The sequence below is a fragment of the Eretmochelys imbricata genome, chromosome 7 (assembly GCF_965152235.1).
Source record: "Eretmochelys imbricata isolate rEreImb1 chromosome 7, rEreImb1.hap1, whole genome shotgun sequence".
NCBI classification, from domain to species: domain Eukaryota; kingdom Metazoa; phylum Chordata; order Testudines; family Cheloniidae; genus Eretmochelys; species Eretmochelys imbricata.
Window position 1 is genome coordinate 15,724,752 of NC_135578.1, and position 16,604 is coordinate 15,741,355.

The following is a 16,604-nucleotide window of genomic DNA, read 5'->3' on the forward strand; positions in this document are numbered from 1 at the left end:
TTTGATCACTGTGAACAAGTGTGTGTGTGAGAAAGAGAGAGAGAAAGAGAGTGCTATGTAGACACACAGATGCCCTTTTTTTTTTTAAAGGGCCTCCGTTTGAGTATTTTGCCTACAAAGCTTCCCTAAATAATGCTTATCACTTGAATAGCATTTTCTATCCATAGATGTCAAAGCACTGTACCAAGAAAAGTATGTTTCATTATCACCTCCTTGACAGAAGGATGCATAATTCAACTGAACTGAACCAAGATCACAGAGTAGGTCTGTGGAACGACCAGGGATAGAACCAGGACTCTTGACTCCTTGTACAGTGCCCTGTCCATCCAGAAGTAAGCCATTCACAAATAGAAGTGATCGAGCCAGCATGCTAAAAATAGTGTACTGACAGCAGCAGGAGGGGCTAACCACCCCAAGTATGTACCCGTCTGAGATGCTAAACCTGCACTTCGGCAGCTAGCCCCTCCTGTTGGTCATGCTGCTAAGGTTCCACTTTCCTATTCGCACAGTAGCTTGATCAGAACTAGCGCGGATATTTGTTCCCAGCTGGGAATTCCACCCCCACCTTGAAGTGTAGACATATCCAAAGTGGGCTGAGGAACAGGGTATATGCTTCAGGGAGACAGCGGTAGAGGTGGGTAGTCAGAATCAAACCAATCTTGTGACTACACAATAATGGGCTTGTGTCACCACTGCGTTACCCCAGTGTTTCACTGGGACAATGAAGTAACACGAGCAAACAAGAAAAATTAGATAATATACTGGTGAATCATGACCAGCATATTTAGAATTTGACTCCCTAAATCCTGCATTTTTGAGTGACTGAAATTACCTTTCTGAAACCCAACAACTAATATTACTTTTAAAACTGTACTCATACATTATTTCTACCTGGAGATAATGCAGTTGCACAATCAACATAACTGTATATAGAAACAGCCAGTCTAACATCTAACTAGCTATTTGTGCACAGAGTTGGGGAAGCTGCCCATGCAGATTATGCAGATGCAATTGTTCACCTATAACTTGAGAGTTCTGAGCCTCAGTTTGGCTAAGTGTTACAGTAGCAATTTAATGTCCAGTCACAAAAGGAAGGCTGGCATTTGAATTAGTTTTATTTGGTGGAGTCTTCCATGCAAAACGTATCCCAAGATGCTTTAGAGAGTTAGCTAATGTAATTACATTGTTAGATAATAACTAATAGCCGTGGAAGTTAGGAGATATGTTTGGCAGAAGGCCACTGGCTGCTGTAAACAGTGTGTTGCAGGCACACTGGTCTTGAGCTTTGGATTTAGCTAGTTAAGCTGTTTGTTCCATCATTAATTTAAGAGCTGGGTGCACATCAGCAACTGCTATGGAGGGAAGCAATTGCTCGGCCTAATCATCCCCACAGAAGACTAATACATCCTGCCCTCTAGGAGATAAAAACAGTATGTGCCCTTCAGAGTGCTTCTGATGGAACTACAGGTTGGCTTGTTTTGCCAGCACTTGGCTTATCCCAACTGATTTTTTTTCTGCTTTGTGTTGTCGATCATTTAGGCCTGGGTTTCAACAGGGATAAGTTTTGCAGTGATTCTGCTTCTTTGTTGGAAGGAACACAAAAGAGGAATAGGGGTGGTAATTAGAAGAAGGGAGCCTTCCTTACAGCTCTGTGTTATATTATAGAACATCCCCAAAGCAATCCTAGTCAAGGGGAAATACAACTATGATGCTCTTCCCTTTACCAATCATTTTGTTTAGCAGAACAAAGATGTCAGTGTGAGTTTTATTTTCTCCCAATATTCTTCCTCCACCCCACTCACTCTCCAGGTGTGGGTCCTTTTTATTCCTCTCTGCTTCCTCTTTCACTCTCTCATCCTATTTTTTTATTATTATTTTTTTTATAGAAGGGCTCAGCAATCATTGCCCCTGCAAGAATCAGCCTGTTGGAGGCATTTGAGATTGCCACGCTTTAACATCTCAAACAATAAACCCTGGGCTTCACCTCTGCCAAATACATGCCCATTTTTTGACAGGAAAAGAGATGTGAGGGGAATGGGTGGGCGGAAACCTAAATTCAAGTCAATGTAAAGGGTTAAGTTTTTTTATAGTACCCTAAATACTGATGGACCCCAAAGCACTTTTCAGACTGGGTGTGTGTTCTATACAGGAGCAACATGTTCTAGTGCTGAAATGCAGCCACCTCAGGGAAAGTTGACAGCAGCTCTTTAACAGTGAGTGTTTTAACAATAGCTCAGGAGAAAGTGGGGAAGAATAACATTGTATTGAATTTGAAACCGGTGGGAGAATTTAGGTAAGAAAAATAATCTACTTGATTTGGAATTTGTCGAACTCCAGGACTAACATCCCTCTTGTTGGGAATAGTGCCATGGATTTTAATGACCATATCTGGTTTATATCCCATTTACAAATTTGGCAGCACAGTACCTAATGCTCTGCTGAGGCACTGGTTCCAAGTCTATTGGGCTAGGTCCTCTGCTGGGGATGCACACCAGCTGAGGATGTGGCCTACTATTTGCAGTGCTCTTCCTACCAGCCTAAATCTGAGGTTAGAGAGCAACCTGCTGAGTCACCAATACCACTTCCTCCAGTCCACAAAATGACCATATACCACTTGACCCAGCATCACTTCAGAGACCGGCTGATCTCTCTCACTGGGTACATTTCACAAGAACTAGGTGGGTTTCATTACTATTAGCACATTGATGATTATTGTTCTAACGTGATCATCCAAGGGCAACTGTTTGCACAGTCTTTGACCAATTAAGTCTTCCATCCAGCCCAGCTGTTCATGATATAATGTGTCCCGGTTTACTTAAATAATTTACAATGAAACAACTAGAACTAGGTGGACGGAAAGGGTGGTGCTGTAATTTCTGAAGGAACAAGGGAACCTTCTTTGGGTAATCCTACAGCAGCCCTTCATCATGATTATTAACACTGCGTAGTGTTTGTCTGGAATGAAATTCTCTCACCTGTGACAACAATTGTCAGCCTTTGGACTGTTTAGAAGATACAGCAGTGGTCATTATTTTATATTCAAATGCTGTCATACTCTGCCTCTGGAAATGGTGTCCATATATTGAGTTATCTCTAGTTGCTTTCTTCATGTGAATGGAAAAGGTAACTAATTACAAACCTACAGGAACAATGAAAAGTTAGGTTTTTAATACCACTAGTCTGTTTTCACAGACAGGCTAAGTGTGAGGAAGTGGGGGCACATTGTCTGCCTTTTCAAAAAGGGGAGGAATGTGAACTCCAAGTGGAGGGAGTTGCATCTAGCCCATTACTGAAGGAAAAGTTAGCTTGATGTGAGGTGGAGAAAGAAACCAGTGGGATTGACTTTCATTCATCTCGCCTCAAAAAAAACCCCAGGCATCATGATTTTCATTTTCATGTTTTTCATTTTCAATATTCAGATGAGTAAACAGAGGCCCAGCATAGTAGTAATGACTTCACCCAAGGCCACATGGCACTTCAGTGGCAGAGCTGAGGTTAGAACCCAGATTTGTGCCTCTATATCGTGCTTGCTTTTGAAAATGTGATTCTTGAGGAACATGGTTAGTCCATCTTTAATTTATCAAAGGGTACCTTCTTTCTGCCCATTTTAACCACTGGACATGTTTTTAACTGAGGTTGCATTAGAAACCTTTCTTAGAACAGACTTTCAGTGGAAGCAGGGAAAAGCAACCCCTTCTCAGAATGCATCACATCTGCATCATGCACGACAGTTTCCTCTTTTTTTTTTTTTTTTTTTTTTTTTACATTTCCAAGCATGGACATTTTAAGAGGCTGGTCAACATCGCCCCCATGTCTGAGATTGTAATGATATTTGCTTTACAGGGACTTTTCCAACTTTACCTAGAAAAGAGCTAATCCGAAACCCAGCACTGTGGTTAGCCAACTTCCGTCAGTGGCTTTAGTCAGTTCGTCTGTTTAAACAGAGGAAGCTGCTACTGTGACGGGAAGAGGGAGCTGACTGCACAGCCAGGATCGTGCTGCTTCGGCTTGTAGGAGGACCACAGCAGACAGTACATAACAACATTGGTATGCAGGATGCCAGTAGTAACTAGGGGGGGGGGGGTGGAGGCAGGGAAACAGATTAGGAGTGGAACTTCAAGTTTATGGCTCACTTAGTGTATTCAAAAAAAATACCAAAGCTTGTGACCAAAAGATGTACGGCTATGTCTTTAAAGAGACCTTGGTGCTTTGCTTAAAGTTCAACAGAAACTAGATCATCACGATAAACCTTTTCTTCAACCTTGAATAGAATTTTTCTGTGCGAATGGGATCCTCCTGGGAGACACGCGGGCTTTGGGATCCATGACACAGAGGTAGACTGCAGTACTTACAGACCCAGCAGGCTTGCCAGCAAATGACCTTTAAACATTCCCCTTTTCGTTTTTGATTCATTTTTCATCATCTTAGTTTTAAGGTTTTAGTGTGTTTGTTTCACAGAAAAAAAAATTGGGACAAAATTCTAGATGAAACTGTCCTTTTTCCCTTGCTTCTTTTTGTGGTGCTGGTTGTGTTTTTAAAAACAAAATTAAACTAACTGTTTGTTTTCTCTTCAGGTGGAATGGAGGAAGTTAGAACTGTGTATATGTGTACACATATTGACTATTATGCCTTTAGCTCTTTATTTTAGTAAAGGGGTCTGGACAGTTATATTGGTTTAAAAAAAGGTGTTTGGGGGGCGGGGGTTGTAAGTAAAGGGGGCCCATCCAACTTGCAATCACTGTGCTTTACTGCATTATTTTGTCCCTTTAATCCTTCCCTGCTTGATACCTGCCCACCCCTTCAGCCAGACTTGTTATTTGACTGGGCATTTCGGTTCAGTTACAGCTGGATGTTACCAGATAAACTTTGAGTGTTGGCCAGACATACCAGCCGTGTATAATGAAGCAGTAGTGAAGTGATTAAGCTATCTAAAATTGATTGGCAACATGCGGTACATACCGTCTTGTGGTAAAAATACCTCCATAAACAAAATTCCTACACAGCCTGTTAACCCTTAGCAGAGATTTTTAAACTTTTTCATAATAATTACTAATAGTACCCAGCTCGTATAGAGTGCTCTTCTCCACAAATCTCAAAACACTGTACAAATGGAATCAATAGCATTATCCCCTTTTACCGTTGAGGGGAAACTGAGGCACAGAGGTGATGTGACTTGCCCAAGGTCACCCAGCAGGCCAGTGGCAGCTCTGAACCACCATAATACCAGTACCGTCAACCCCAAGTTGTTAAAATGCCATATCCCCCAAACTCAAGATATCTTCCAAAAATGATATATTTTGGATTCTTTTTATTTGCTGCCTGTTTTCTGAGTGATCGATTAGGATGCCTGGAGGTCACGTTTTCAGGCCTTCTCCACAACTATGAGGGCTAGAGATTTTTTTTATTATTATTATTATTTTGGTGAATGAAACCTGAAATTCTTGTGCTGTTTACTTGTCTCCAGGAGTTGGGGCTTTAAGAAAACCACCAAATATCACAAGACTTTTGATAAAATCGTGAGAGTTGGCAACTCTCTCATCCTGTGTGTGTCTCTTGGATCGGTTTTTCTACCTATTTGTGATCCCGCAGACCACTTCCCTGTTCCCTAATTATCAATTTACACCCCCATTGCAACTAGAGTAATTGCTTATACCGCAAAAAATTTCAACCAACATTTTTTGATTTTCAGCTGGGGCAGTATTTGGGTGTTTTCACTAGAAAAAAATTTCTCCAGAAAGCAAGCACTTTGTGATAAGTAATTTTTTTCCTGTCAAATAAATAGTTTTGACAAAATTTTCCACAGCCCTAATTCTCAAACATGACTGTTCAAGGGCACATCTAGCATGTTCATCTTGACTATGTGCTTTGAAAAGGTGTGTCTCATAATGGGAGACTGTAGCAATAAGGAAGCCAATGGGATTGCTATGGATGTCTTTGCAAAGCACTATTTAAATTCTTTATTTTTTCCCTTGTGAAGCAGGTTTGGATTAAGCAGCCAGTTTAGATCTCAGTTATAGCAGTTCAAGGAAGAACCCCTGTATATCTGTGGATAGGAGGCTGGATGGCAGTAAGCTCCAGAATTCTGACTGCTGATTTCTAACACTGGTTAATGCATCTTCAAGTATTAACTATGGCCAGTTCGTAGTAGAGGACTCATATGTTATGGTGGAATATACCTGTTCTTAAGGCTGAAGGAGTACATTGGCAGGAAAGGAGAAACGTAGGCTACAAAACCTTTATCCCTCTTACTCTGCAGTGCTGTCCTGTCTCTCCAGTGATGAAATTCTGTGGTGAGGCAGTTCGAGAAATCTCCCAACAGGGTGCAAATAAAACTGAAAGTTTGAACTATTGAGAGCTTGTGACTGAATAATATCGTCGTGTGCTGAAGATTTGCGCGCACACAGCTGCACGCACAGTTTTGTCCTTGTCTAGCAATAATCATGTCCTTGTGTCTGAATTCCAGGAAAGAAACCTTGATTGGTTCCCTAGGATGCGCGCCATGTCCCTTGTAAGCAGCGATTCTGAAGGAGAACAGAATGAACTCAGGAACTTGCAGGAAAAGCTAGAATCTACCATGAAGCTGGTAACCAACCTCTCTGGCCAGCTGTCAGAGCTTAAAGATCAGGTAAGGAAGTTCTAGCAAAACACAGTTGCAGTGAGGGGGATTAGCTACTGATACACTTCAATTGGATGGAGAGTACTGGAACCTCCCCGAACATTTGGAAAATTAGGGGAATTTGCAATCACTTGCTGTAAAGCTGGGGATAGAAAGGCATTTTGGATTAAAGAGTTTTGTAAAATCTGGATTGATCTGTATTGGGAATTGGATGTTTACAATTTAACTGACTATACAAACAATGTGCAGAACTCCTTGTTCACTGCTGCCACAACAAATTCACAAGTTTAGAAGAATCTCTAATCCAAATTCCAGTCATACAGCCAACCGAACTGTCCAGTTCTAACAGAACTGAACATTTTCCAATTTACCCATCTTTTAAAAAGTAAAACTTGTTCTAAAAACCAAATCAAATTCCTATTGTGAGCTGTGTATATAATGATTTCTTACCCTGAGAGTATAGAGTAATCCCCCTAAATCATGAAAATATCTTGTATGACACTGCCTATTGCCTTGTATAGTAAAGATTACCAACTGCAACTTCAGTTATGGGTCAGTGTTACTCAGCAGACTTGGTTGTAATACACTGACTTCTAATTGACAATAACATTAGAGTGAGAACTCAAGGATTTGAATGTTAACTTTTGTTCTAGATCCTTCCTTTACATAGTTATTGCAATGGTTCTTAAACATTTAAGGATAGATTTCTTTTAGAAATCTCTTTTCTGTGACTGTGTGGCCTGGCAAACTATGAATATTTTATTATGGATGACATCCCAAGGTGAAATGCAAGTTGTATAAAAAGTTACCCTTCATGAAATTTTTACTCTAGTGAATTTTATTGTATTCTGGTCTTCGTATGTGTGTGTTTTGCTGGAAGTCTGTACACTGCTAAATCCCAAAATATGCAGAAATATGCGCAAACTCTTATGCAACCTAGTGACCACTCTCTTATTGTTACATACTCGAGTTACTTGTGGCTACATCATCCATACATGTGTGACAGCAAAGAAGGCAGCTCCAGCACTTAACCACAGGCATCCAAAAAGGGAGTCTGGTAATTTACCCTGTACCGGTGAATATTGCCCTGAAATTGCTTTTATTCAGTTTTCAACAGCAACATCCCTGTGAAGAAAAACTGAAGGAGTGTCCCAAGCAACACAGTTCTTGGTTCTCTGTTCCCATTTTCCTCTGTTTAAATGGACACAGACCCTCAAAGAACCCTTTAAATAGTTATTTAGACCATGTCTCTTCCCTTTTTACACAATACTTCCTGTCGGCCTACAAATGGGAAATCTTGGCCCACATGGCAAAAATCCATGTTTTGTGGGGATACCACCTGGAGCCACTGCTGTCAGGAGATCAATACGGTTCAATCATAGGTGCTTCTTTACTATTTGCTATTAACAGCGGAAGCAGCTTGGGGCAGGTTCTTTTGGACCGTATTCATCTCAGAGATGGGCCTCCCCAAGAAAGCTCAAGTGCCAAAACCCTTTTCCATTTTGTGCTTGAAGTGTCCAACTGAAGATAAAGGGAGAAATGCTGTGGCTTGTCTGAAATTTTATATCGCACAGAATTACTAGTTATACAGCTTTGAACAATAACCTGAACCAGAAGAACACACCGACACCTTAATTAATTGAGTTTATAGATGTAGGCATTGGGTAAAATTCTTTGCTAACTTGCACATCATGGAATCCCAGAGCAGTTGATGGAGTTGTACAGGCCACAAGTAGTCACTGAATTTGGCTCATTATCTCTTCAACGTTTGATTTTTCCTACTGTAAAATGGTTGACAACTTTCTCTAAACTGATTGGTTGTTGCCACTGAGCCTCTTCCTAGGGGTGTTTCTATTATTGTAATTCCCATTTTAAACTGGGATTAGTTCCACTTTGAATTAAATGAGATGCACCATGCTGCAGGTAGCCACTATTACAATCCAAACTTAATCTATAGTAGAAACAGACTGTTATCTGTCAGGAGATAATAGTTCACTAAAGACAAATACTACCTGTCTGGCACAAATCTATAATTTGCACCATGCTTCCTAACTGGCAAAATTCCTGTTGTTCAGATCTCCATGTACTGCTGTTAGAGTTACAGCTGAAGGTTTTATGGTGCATGGGACATAATCTTGCCAGCAGGCTGGCTAGGAAAAATATGTGTAACTGAGCACAGAGTATGAAGTGAATTAAAATGTTGCTGGTTTTTAACTGAACTATTTTATTATACACTTGCTTTGCAGTTTCAGAACAGTACACTGTGCAAGCAGGATAGGAAAACCCAGCCAAGGAATCTACTCTCAGGAGTGCATTTTCTGGATAGGAAATTTACATTGATAAAGTAGGTTTCAGAGTAACAGCCATGTTAGTCTGTATTCTCAAAAAGAAAAGGAGTACTTGTGGCACCTTAGAGACTAACCAGTTTATCTGAGCATAAGCTTTCGTGTAGCTCACGAAAGCTTATGCTCAGATAAATTGGTTAGTCTCTAAGGTGCCACAAGTACTCCTTTTCTTTTTATTGATAAAGTAGTTAGTCTTTGCAAGAGAGTATTGGCTGAGATGCTCACTGTCCTTTTTTTCCACTACGTGCTCTGCTCTTCTGATGGTGAGAATCAGTCAGGTTAATGCAGGGGTAGTCAATAGGTGGACCTGGGCCAAATCCAGACTGCCAGATGCTTTTGAATGTATTTGTCACGGAGTCCCCGGGCAATGCTCTGGAACTGCTCCCTACGAAGCCAGTCAGGACTCGGGGGAAGTCTCCTTTCTGTGAGCAAACTGTCTTAAGGAGACAGCTCACACAACTTCCACCTTCCTGGGTCTGACCTCGGAGCATTCAGCATCCTCTGCCCTTCTGTGCGCTTCCCACAGCGAGTCCGCCCAGGCAGGCTCCTGGGGAAGCCAGAGGGTCCTGCACCCCAACTTCACAGTCAGACATGACTCTCAGCCAGCCAGTGAAACAGAAGGTTTATTAGATGACAGGAACATGATCTAAAACAGAGCTTGTAGGTGCAGAGAACAGGACCCCTCAGCCGGGTCCATTTTGGGGGGCAGTTAGCTAGACAACCACATCTGCACTTCACTCCATGTCCCCAGTCAGCCCCAAACTGAAACTCTCTCCAGCCCCTCCTCCTCTGGGCTTTGTCCCTTTCCCGGGCCAGGAGGTCACCTGATCTCTTTGTCTTCAACCCTTTAGCTCTCACCTTGCAGAGGGGAAGGGCCAGGCCATCAGTTGCCAGGAAACAGGGTGTTGGCCATTGTCTGTGTCCAGACCCCTGCACACACCTGCCCTTTAGGGCTCTGCAACGATCATACACCCTTATCCCACCACCTAGATACTTAAGAACTGGATAGGGGAAACTGAGGCACCCCCACAATATTCAGAGGAAACATTAAGAACAGCCTCGCTTTGTCACAGTATTACCATACAGTAATACTTGTAGTACAGTAATCTAATCAATTTTCACTTTGTGCCAAATATATATTTTCATCAGTCAATAATTTTGTGGCTAAGTCACATCTCCTTTTAACCTCGTGCTTGATGGAACCATTGGCACTGATCAGACTTCCTAGATACACATAAGATTCTACTTGTTCTATCGAAACTTCATCTATTATCCCTTTTCCAAGATGCAATCACTTTTTCATACGAGTATTTATTGTAAGTCCAAGTCGACTGCAACAGTTTTTCAAGGTAGCAAAGAATATTATCCGTTCAAATGTGTCTGCCAGTTGCACAACATCATCTGCATAGGTTTACAAATTTAACTCTAGATCATCCAATCTCCAGCCCTCCCACTCGTCTGACATTTAGTGTCCAGTTTCAGAACATGATGAAAAGTGATGGTGATTCCGTGCCCCCTGGTCTTACGCCACACTTTGACTTGACTGAGTTGCTTAGTTTTTCACCAGTTCTTATGGCACTGCAGAAGCCCTCATAAATAACTTCTGTAAATAACATCCGATGAAGTGAGCTGTAGCTCACAAAAGTTTATGCTCAAATTGGTTAGTCTCTAAGGTGCCACTGGTACTCCTTTTCTTTCTATAACTGCAGTTATCTTGTCTGGAGCTCCAGAATTTTGCTACTTTCCATAATGTTTCTCTCCAAACCAAATCCTCTCTTATCTATGCCTTAATATACTCATTGGGTCGCTGTCGTGCCACTTTGCCTGGAAACAGTTATCTTAAACATGTGACGTAGGTCTTCCTGTTAGAGGGTCTGACTCATATCCACTGCAGTCAATGGGATTCTTTCCATCAATTTCAATCAGGCCTTGGATCATGCCCCAGATGTATTTATTTCTAAAGCTTGCAACTTTCTACTGCCCAAGCACAAAGAACCTTCCCTTGTTCTTTGTGAAAATGAGCTTTTAGATAGCTACTTCACTGCAAAGGCAGAAGAGGAAACCAGCTTCATTAATGTGATAGCTCTTAGGAATTCCCCTAAGTACTGTCACTGAGATAACCCTGCTTAAGTTGCAGGATGCTCCAATTATGAGACAAAACTAGTACATCTCTCCATCATATTAGGAAGAACTGTCTCCAGGAAGAGGAGCTAGCTCAGGGATTGTTCTGAATCAAATAAAGGGCAAATCTTTCATTTGTTTGCTTTGTGATCTGACTGATCCTACAAGTTTCTGGGGATTGTAAGTGTCATTTAAAACTGAAATTCTGAGTGTCCACTTTGAAAATGCCTTTAAAATAAAATAAAAATGCACCAGGAACTACTGAAAATCTGACCATTTTTAATTCATTACTGTAAATGAGTATGAAGCACTTGCAAAAGGCATTAAAGCAACAAGTTACAAAAGTAACTCCCTCTCCAGTTAAGTAACTCACTCTCCAGATCAAGACAAAAATTGCTCCATGGGGTCTTTGACGCTTCCAAACGCCATACTAGAACAATGTGATTCTGCATCTAGGTTTCATTTTGTTTTCAACTTGCATTTAGTCAGCTTATGCTTTCCTTAAAAAAAAATTAATTCCTCCTGTTAACTAAACTTGTATCAAAATTTAGCATTCTGTTTAACTACTGTCCTTCCCTCATTCTTCTACCATTTTGCGTGCCTCCTTCATATCTAATTGTTTGAATCCAATTGCTACTCACAACCTTGTCCCCTCTGAAAGCATATGTTTTATTAATTTGTCCAGTGGAAATAATAGAATAATGGAAATAAAACCTACAAATAGGTTTTCTCTGTTTGTATTAAGTAGTTAATTATATTTTAAAAAATAACACACACTTCAAACCCCATATAGCATTAGGAAATCTAAGGGTTAGAGTAGGGGAACTGAGCTAGGATCTGAGTGCTGCTCCACTCCTTTGGTGTGACTTTGAGAAAGACACAGCCTGATTCAGCTCCATTTGAAACAGTCTCCTTCTATGAAAGTTAGATTGTGACCTTTACCTATTGGTTAAAGGAGCATATTTACAGATATGTACATCAGAGAGGTGATTAGATTAATTAATGGTGTTTAAAATACTTTTCAGTCCTCTAATGAAAGGTAGTAGCAAAAGGATAATTCTGAAGATTGTTCACGGCAGTCCAGTCTGGTTGAGTCATCTTGCCATGGCAAACTCCATACTTTAATTATTCAATGCCTGACCTTAGAAAGGGAGAATTTATTCGGTCTCTCAACGTATAGATTTTATGTAAATCTGCTCAAGTGTGTTTACTGGTAGAGAGCTGAAAATGCAAACAGGCTATCTGTTATCTTGGCATTGATTTACTGTCCCTATCAATTATATTAGTCAGTATTTGGAGTGAAATGTCCCAAAAACGAACAATTACACAGATTAGTAACCTGCATGAATATAGACATGATAGAAAAAGCACTATTTGGTTCAAATGAATTCCAAGCCAAAACAAGGGCCAATAACAATTCATATGATATGAAAAATGGTGGAAATTCACATTGTAGCTCAACTTTTTAATGAAAAATTATTGTATAAGCTGTATCTGGTTTGGATGCTAAATTTTGGTAGAGTGGGAACAATATCTAGAGACTGGTTTCTTACAACTTGCTATTCAATGTAAATGTTTATTATATTAAAGTAACTCCTAAAACAGAACGGAAGGAGTATTGATTAAAAAACTCTAAGTATCTTGACAGATGCATGGTAGCCTGGCTCCATTTATTTTTATTAAGTCTCAGGATGCTCAGTCCAGGGGAAGAAGAAATAAAAATGGAACAAGATTGTGGTCCTTTTGTGTGTTGATCAAGTAATGCCATGGGGGATGAGCAGTAAGAAGGTTGGGTCTCAGCACTTTTATGTAAGTCTTGGAATTTGCAGCCATTGTGATGGTAATGTGATGGAGGCTGAACAGTACCCATGTTATCCAAGGAAGAATCATTTGGTGTTAGGCTGGAGTTAGGGAGCCTGAGTTCTACTCCCTGCCAAAGATTTCCTGCGTGACTTCGGGTCAGTCACTTCAGGCCTGCTCTTCAGACCCTATGAAAATCAGGCCCTATGAGTATGTCTACACTGCAGTTAAAAATCGACGGCTGGCCTGTGTCAGCTGACTCAGGCTCGCAGGGCTCAGGCCAAGGGGTCTGTGTAATTGCAGTGTAGATGTTCGGCCTGAACCCGAATCCTGCAAGCCCAAGTCAGCTGACACAGCGAGCTGTGGGTTTTTAATTGCAGTGTAAACACACCCTATATCTCCTTCTGCGTCAGTTTCTGTAGAATGGAGATACTTACCTTCTTCAGGGGTGATGTGAGGACCAATTCATTAATGTTCATGAAATGCTCATATACTAGGATGATCGGGACCACAGAAATGCCAGTGTTACTGATTAAACTGGTGTGTTGGTTGTCTCAGGCTTTCAGACCTTAGCAGATTTCTAACAAGGTGTTGGGAAGGCTTGAACGCAAAGAAACATGGATGATGGCTGCTTTGTTGTGCTCTGGATCACAATAATGAAGGGATATGCTTCTCTATTAGGAGTGTCACTCTCTTTAGCTCGTATACCTTCTTCCCTCTCAAATTTGGTGGTGGTATTACATTTGATGTAAATTATTATTGGCAAACATCCAGAATTTTGGGACTGAGGTTACAGAAAATGTTTTGTGGAAAAATATGTAGTTTTGCTCCTGTGTCCCTTATTTTGCATTATTGCCTCCTATCTCAGCTTTGGCAAATCAGGAGGAATGTTTGCATTCTTGTGACCCAAGAGTGAATTTCTACAAACAGTTGATATTTTCAGACTGAGATGAAGTCTCCCAACACACAGTACCCCTACTTTCCCCAAATAGGTTGTGGAAATAGTGGGAAGTCTACAGAGAATTATCAACACAGGAAGTTTTTGAAAGCTATCATCTAGGTTAATTTCATGCCAGTAATGTGGCCCTTCACAGACCATTTTTTTGCAAAACAGCATCCGTCATCTCTGAATACTTAGTCACATGAGCAGGTTCACAGATATCCCTGCTGGGTTCACAAAACAGGGGATATGATTGACCTTTTTAATCTATTCATGTTTAGCAGCCGGAAGTGCATTATTTGTAGAAAGTGGGTTTCAGAATAAACCCTAACCACAAATACAGCGATAGTTCATTCTGTGAGCTGACGTACAGGAAGTGTCTCGGTCTAATGAGCAAACTTTTTAATTTTCCAGATGACAGAACAGAGGAAGCAGAAACAGCGTATTGGTCTCCTAGGACATCCTCCTCCCGTGAATGTGAACCCACAGCAACCAGCATAAATCAAAAGGGTCGCATATCCCTCTCAAAACAACATGAATAACGCTAAACAAGAGTTCAGATTCAACCACTAAGGCTGCTTCTATGTATGATTAGTTCATTTGTAAATACCCTGTTTTTATATGTATGTATATGACTGCTACTATAAAAATCTGGGCATATGTATTGTAATTAGATCTTGTTGGCATGTGATTGGGGGTTATACTTGTGCCAAAAGTATGAAAATTGCCTTTTATTGGAAGGACCATAGAGACCCCTTGAATTGCACTTGAAAAGGATTGACTAAAAAGTATGTGACTTGTATTTTGTATTTAAAAACTAGAATAGCTAGTATTTATGTTTTTATACAATTGTGCAATATTAAATATGCAATCACAATATACTGGTAACTCCTAAACATCCTAAAGGGAGTACACATCTTTGAATCTGGTGTGTTAGTACAATGTAATAAATAGTTCAAAATTACAGGTGTAAATGAGGGTGCTGCCAAACTGTGTTCCTGGTGTTTCATACCCCTGGGCATTTTTGTACCATGCGTGTAAATATCCTGAAATGCCATATCTGGCTGCCTCTTCCTCCTAGGGTTAACATTGGGAATCTGAGCTGTTAAATTGGTATACATTTAAAAAAAAGAAAATTTGGTTCTTAAATATTCTTTGGAAGCCTCCAGATTGAGGTGTGTTTCAAATGATTATTTCTTAAATATAAGAGACCACAGAAGCTCAAATGTTAGTTTTTGAAGAATTCAACAGATTTCTTAAAGGGAACTTTTTATGCAAAATTAAGTTTGGGATGAAAATACACTGCTAGTGAATCAGTGTAATTTCTTAGAGTTTTGTGCCATACCATTTAGATGGTTTCTGAACTTAACATTCCCCATGTAGCCTTTTCTTCTTTTGTTTGTTCATTACAGATGCACATTCTCAGCCAGGAGTTTTAACAGACATGCATTGCACCATTAAAGTATGAACTATCCTATTTTAGGACTTGTAGTTGAGCACTGACGTAGGTAGTACTTATGAAAGAGACTCTTCTTTGGGGTTGAGTTTGTGTTTTCCCTCCATTTGGTCACTTTTGTTCCTGGTATGAAAAATATGAAAGGAACCTCTTTTTTTATATCTGTCACCTAGTTTTGTACATGGACCTCATTTTACAATAGCTAAAATTACTCTGCAATAGTGTCTAAAAAAACCCAGCAGAGTTATGGATGGAGAGCTACGAAAGTTTGTAAATGCATAAACAGAAGTATTTAAATAAATGATGCAGAATAATACTGTACAGTTGACAGACTGCTGTTAGTTTGTTCCCTTCCCATGAAATTGTATTCGTTTTACCTGCTGTCCTAATCCATGTTCCTTTTATTAGGCTAACCTTCCTCTACTTGAAAACCACATGACTGAGTAGCTAGAATACTTTAAAAGGCAAGGATTTTCTTAGAATGCTGAAATGAGCCATTGAGGGGGTGATCTTTTATTAACAGAGCAAATAATTGACCTTTGACAGTGGAAACTACAGTGTTCTATAAATCTCTCTAGGGATGGTTCTCAAGCTTTTATGATCGATACCTTAGCTCAGAGGCTCTTCATCAGAGCAAGGATAGGGAGCCGATGTCCCACCAATTGTTCTGCCCACCCCGTGCAAGCTGAAACCTGCAACAGAGCTAAAACACACTCCAAACCCAAGCACTGCACTCTCAAGAGCGATCACTACAGATCAGAGTGCACACACTTGACTGGGAGGCAGCAGGAACTAGCTGTGGTACAGTTAATAGGTTCTTAATGTGGTAAAAAGGTACAATTGTCTGCAAAGGGTAGGAACCACTGCTCAAGATCAGAATGAAATGTCAGATAATTTGCAATGAACAGGGTGGGGGGGAATCCTGATTAATACCACTGTGACCAGAAATATTTTTATAACTTGAATTTTTTTAATTTCTCAAGTATGCCAACAGCTTTGTTTTACTTTCTGCCTGTCGTTCTCCCTTCTCCGCCCCCCTCCTCCCCCCCGAATTAACACTGTCATACTAAAACTATTTTCTTGTAATGTTTAGTTTTGGAAATGAGCCCTTGGTATGTACCAAGTCTTTTGGTACTTTGGTATTTATTGCTCTAGTGGATAGTCCATCCAGTAATATTTGTCAATCAATGAAAGAATCAAGTTAGTCTTCCTCTCCTGAATTTCTTTGTGGCGTGTGTTCCTTATTCTCACACTTCTCCCAGGTGGGGGAATAAAAGAGAAGGGAAAAGGTCCCTCCTTGAAGTCAGTGGCAAAATTTCCATTGAC

General features: G+C 40.4%; 1 protein-coding gene across 1 annotated transcript in view; it reads left to right on the plus strand.

Moving 5' to 3' along the window:
- ITPR1 (inositol 1,4,5-trisphosphate receptor type 1) overlaps positions 1-15,646 on the plus strand; it is a 233,385-nt gene extending 217,739 nt beyond the window's left edge. The window contains exons 56-57 of the mRNA XM_077821751.1: positions 6,464-6,625; positions 14,237-15,646. Of these exons, the coding sequence (XP_077677877.1) occupies positions 6,464-6,625; positions 14,237-14,323 (249 nt within the window). The 3' untranslated portion in view covers positions 14,324-15,646. The remainder of the gene's footprint in view (positions 1-6,463; positions 6,626-14,236) is intronic.
- Positions 15,647-16,604: the final 958 nt, after the last annotated feature.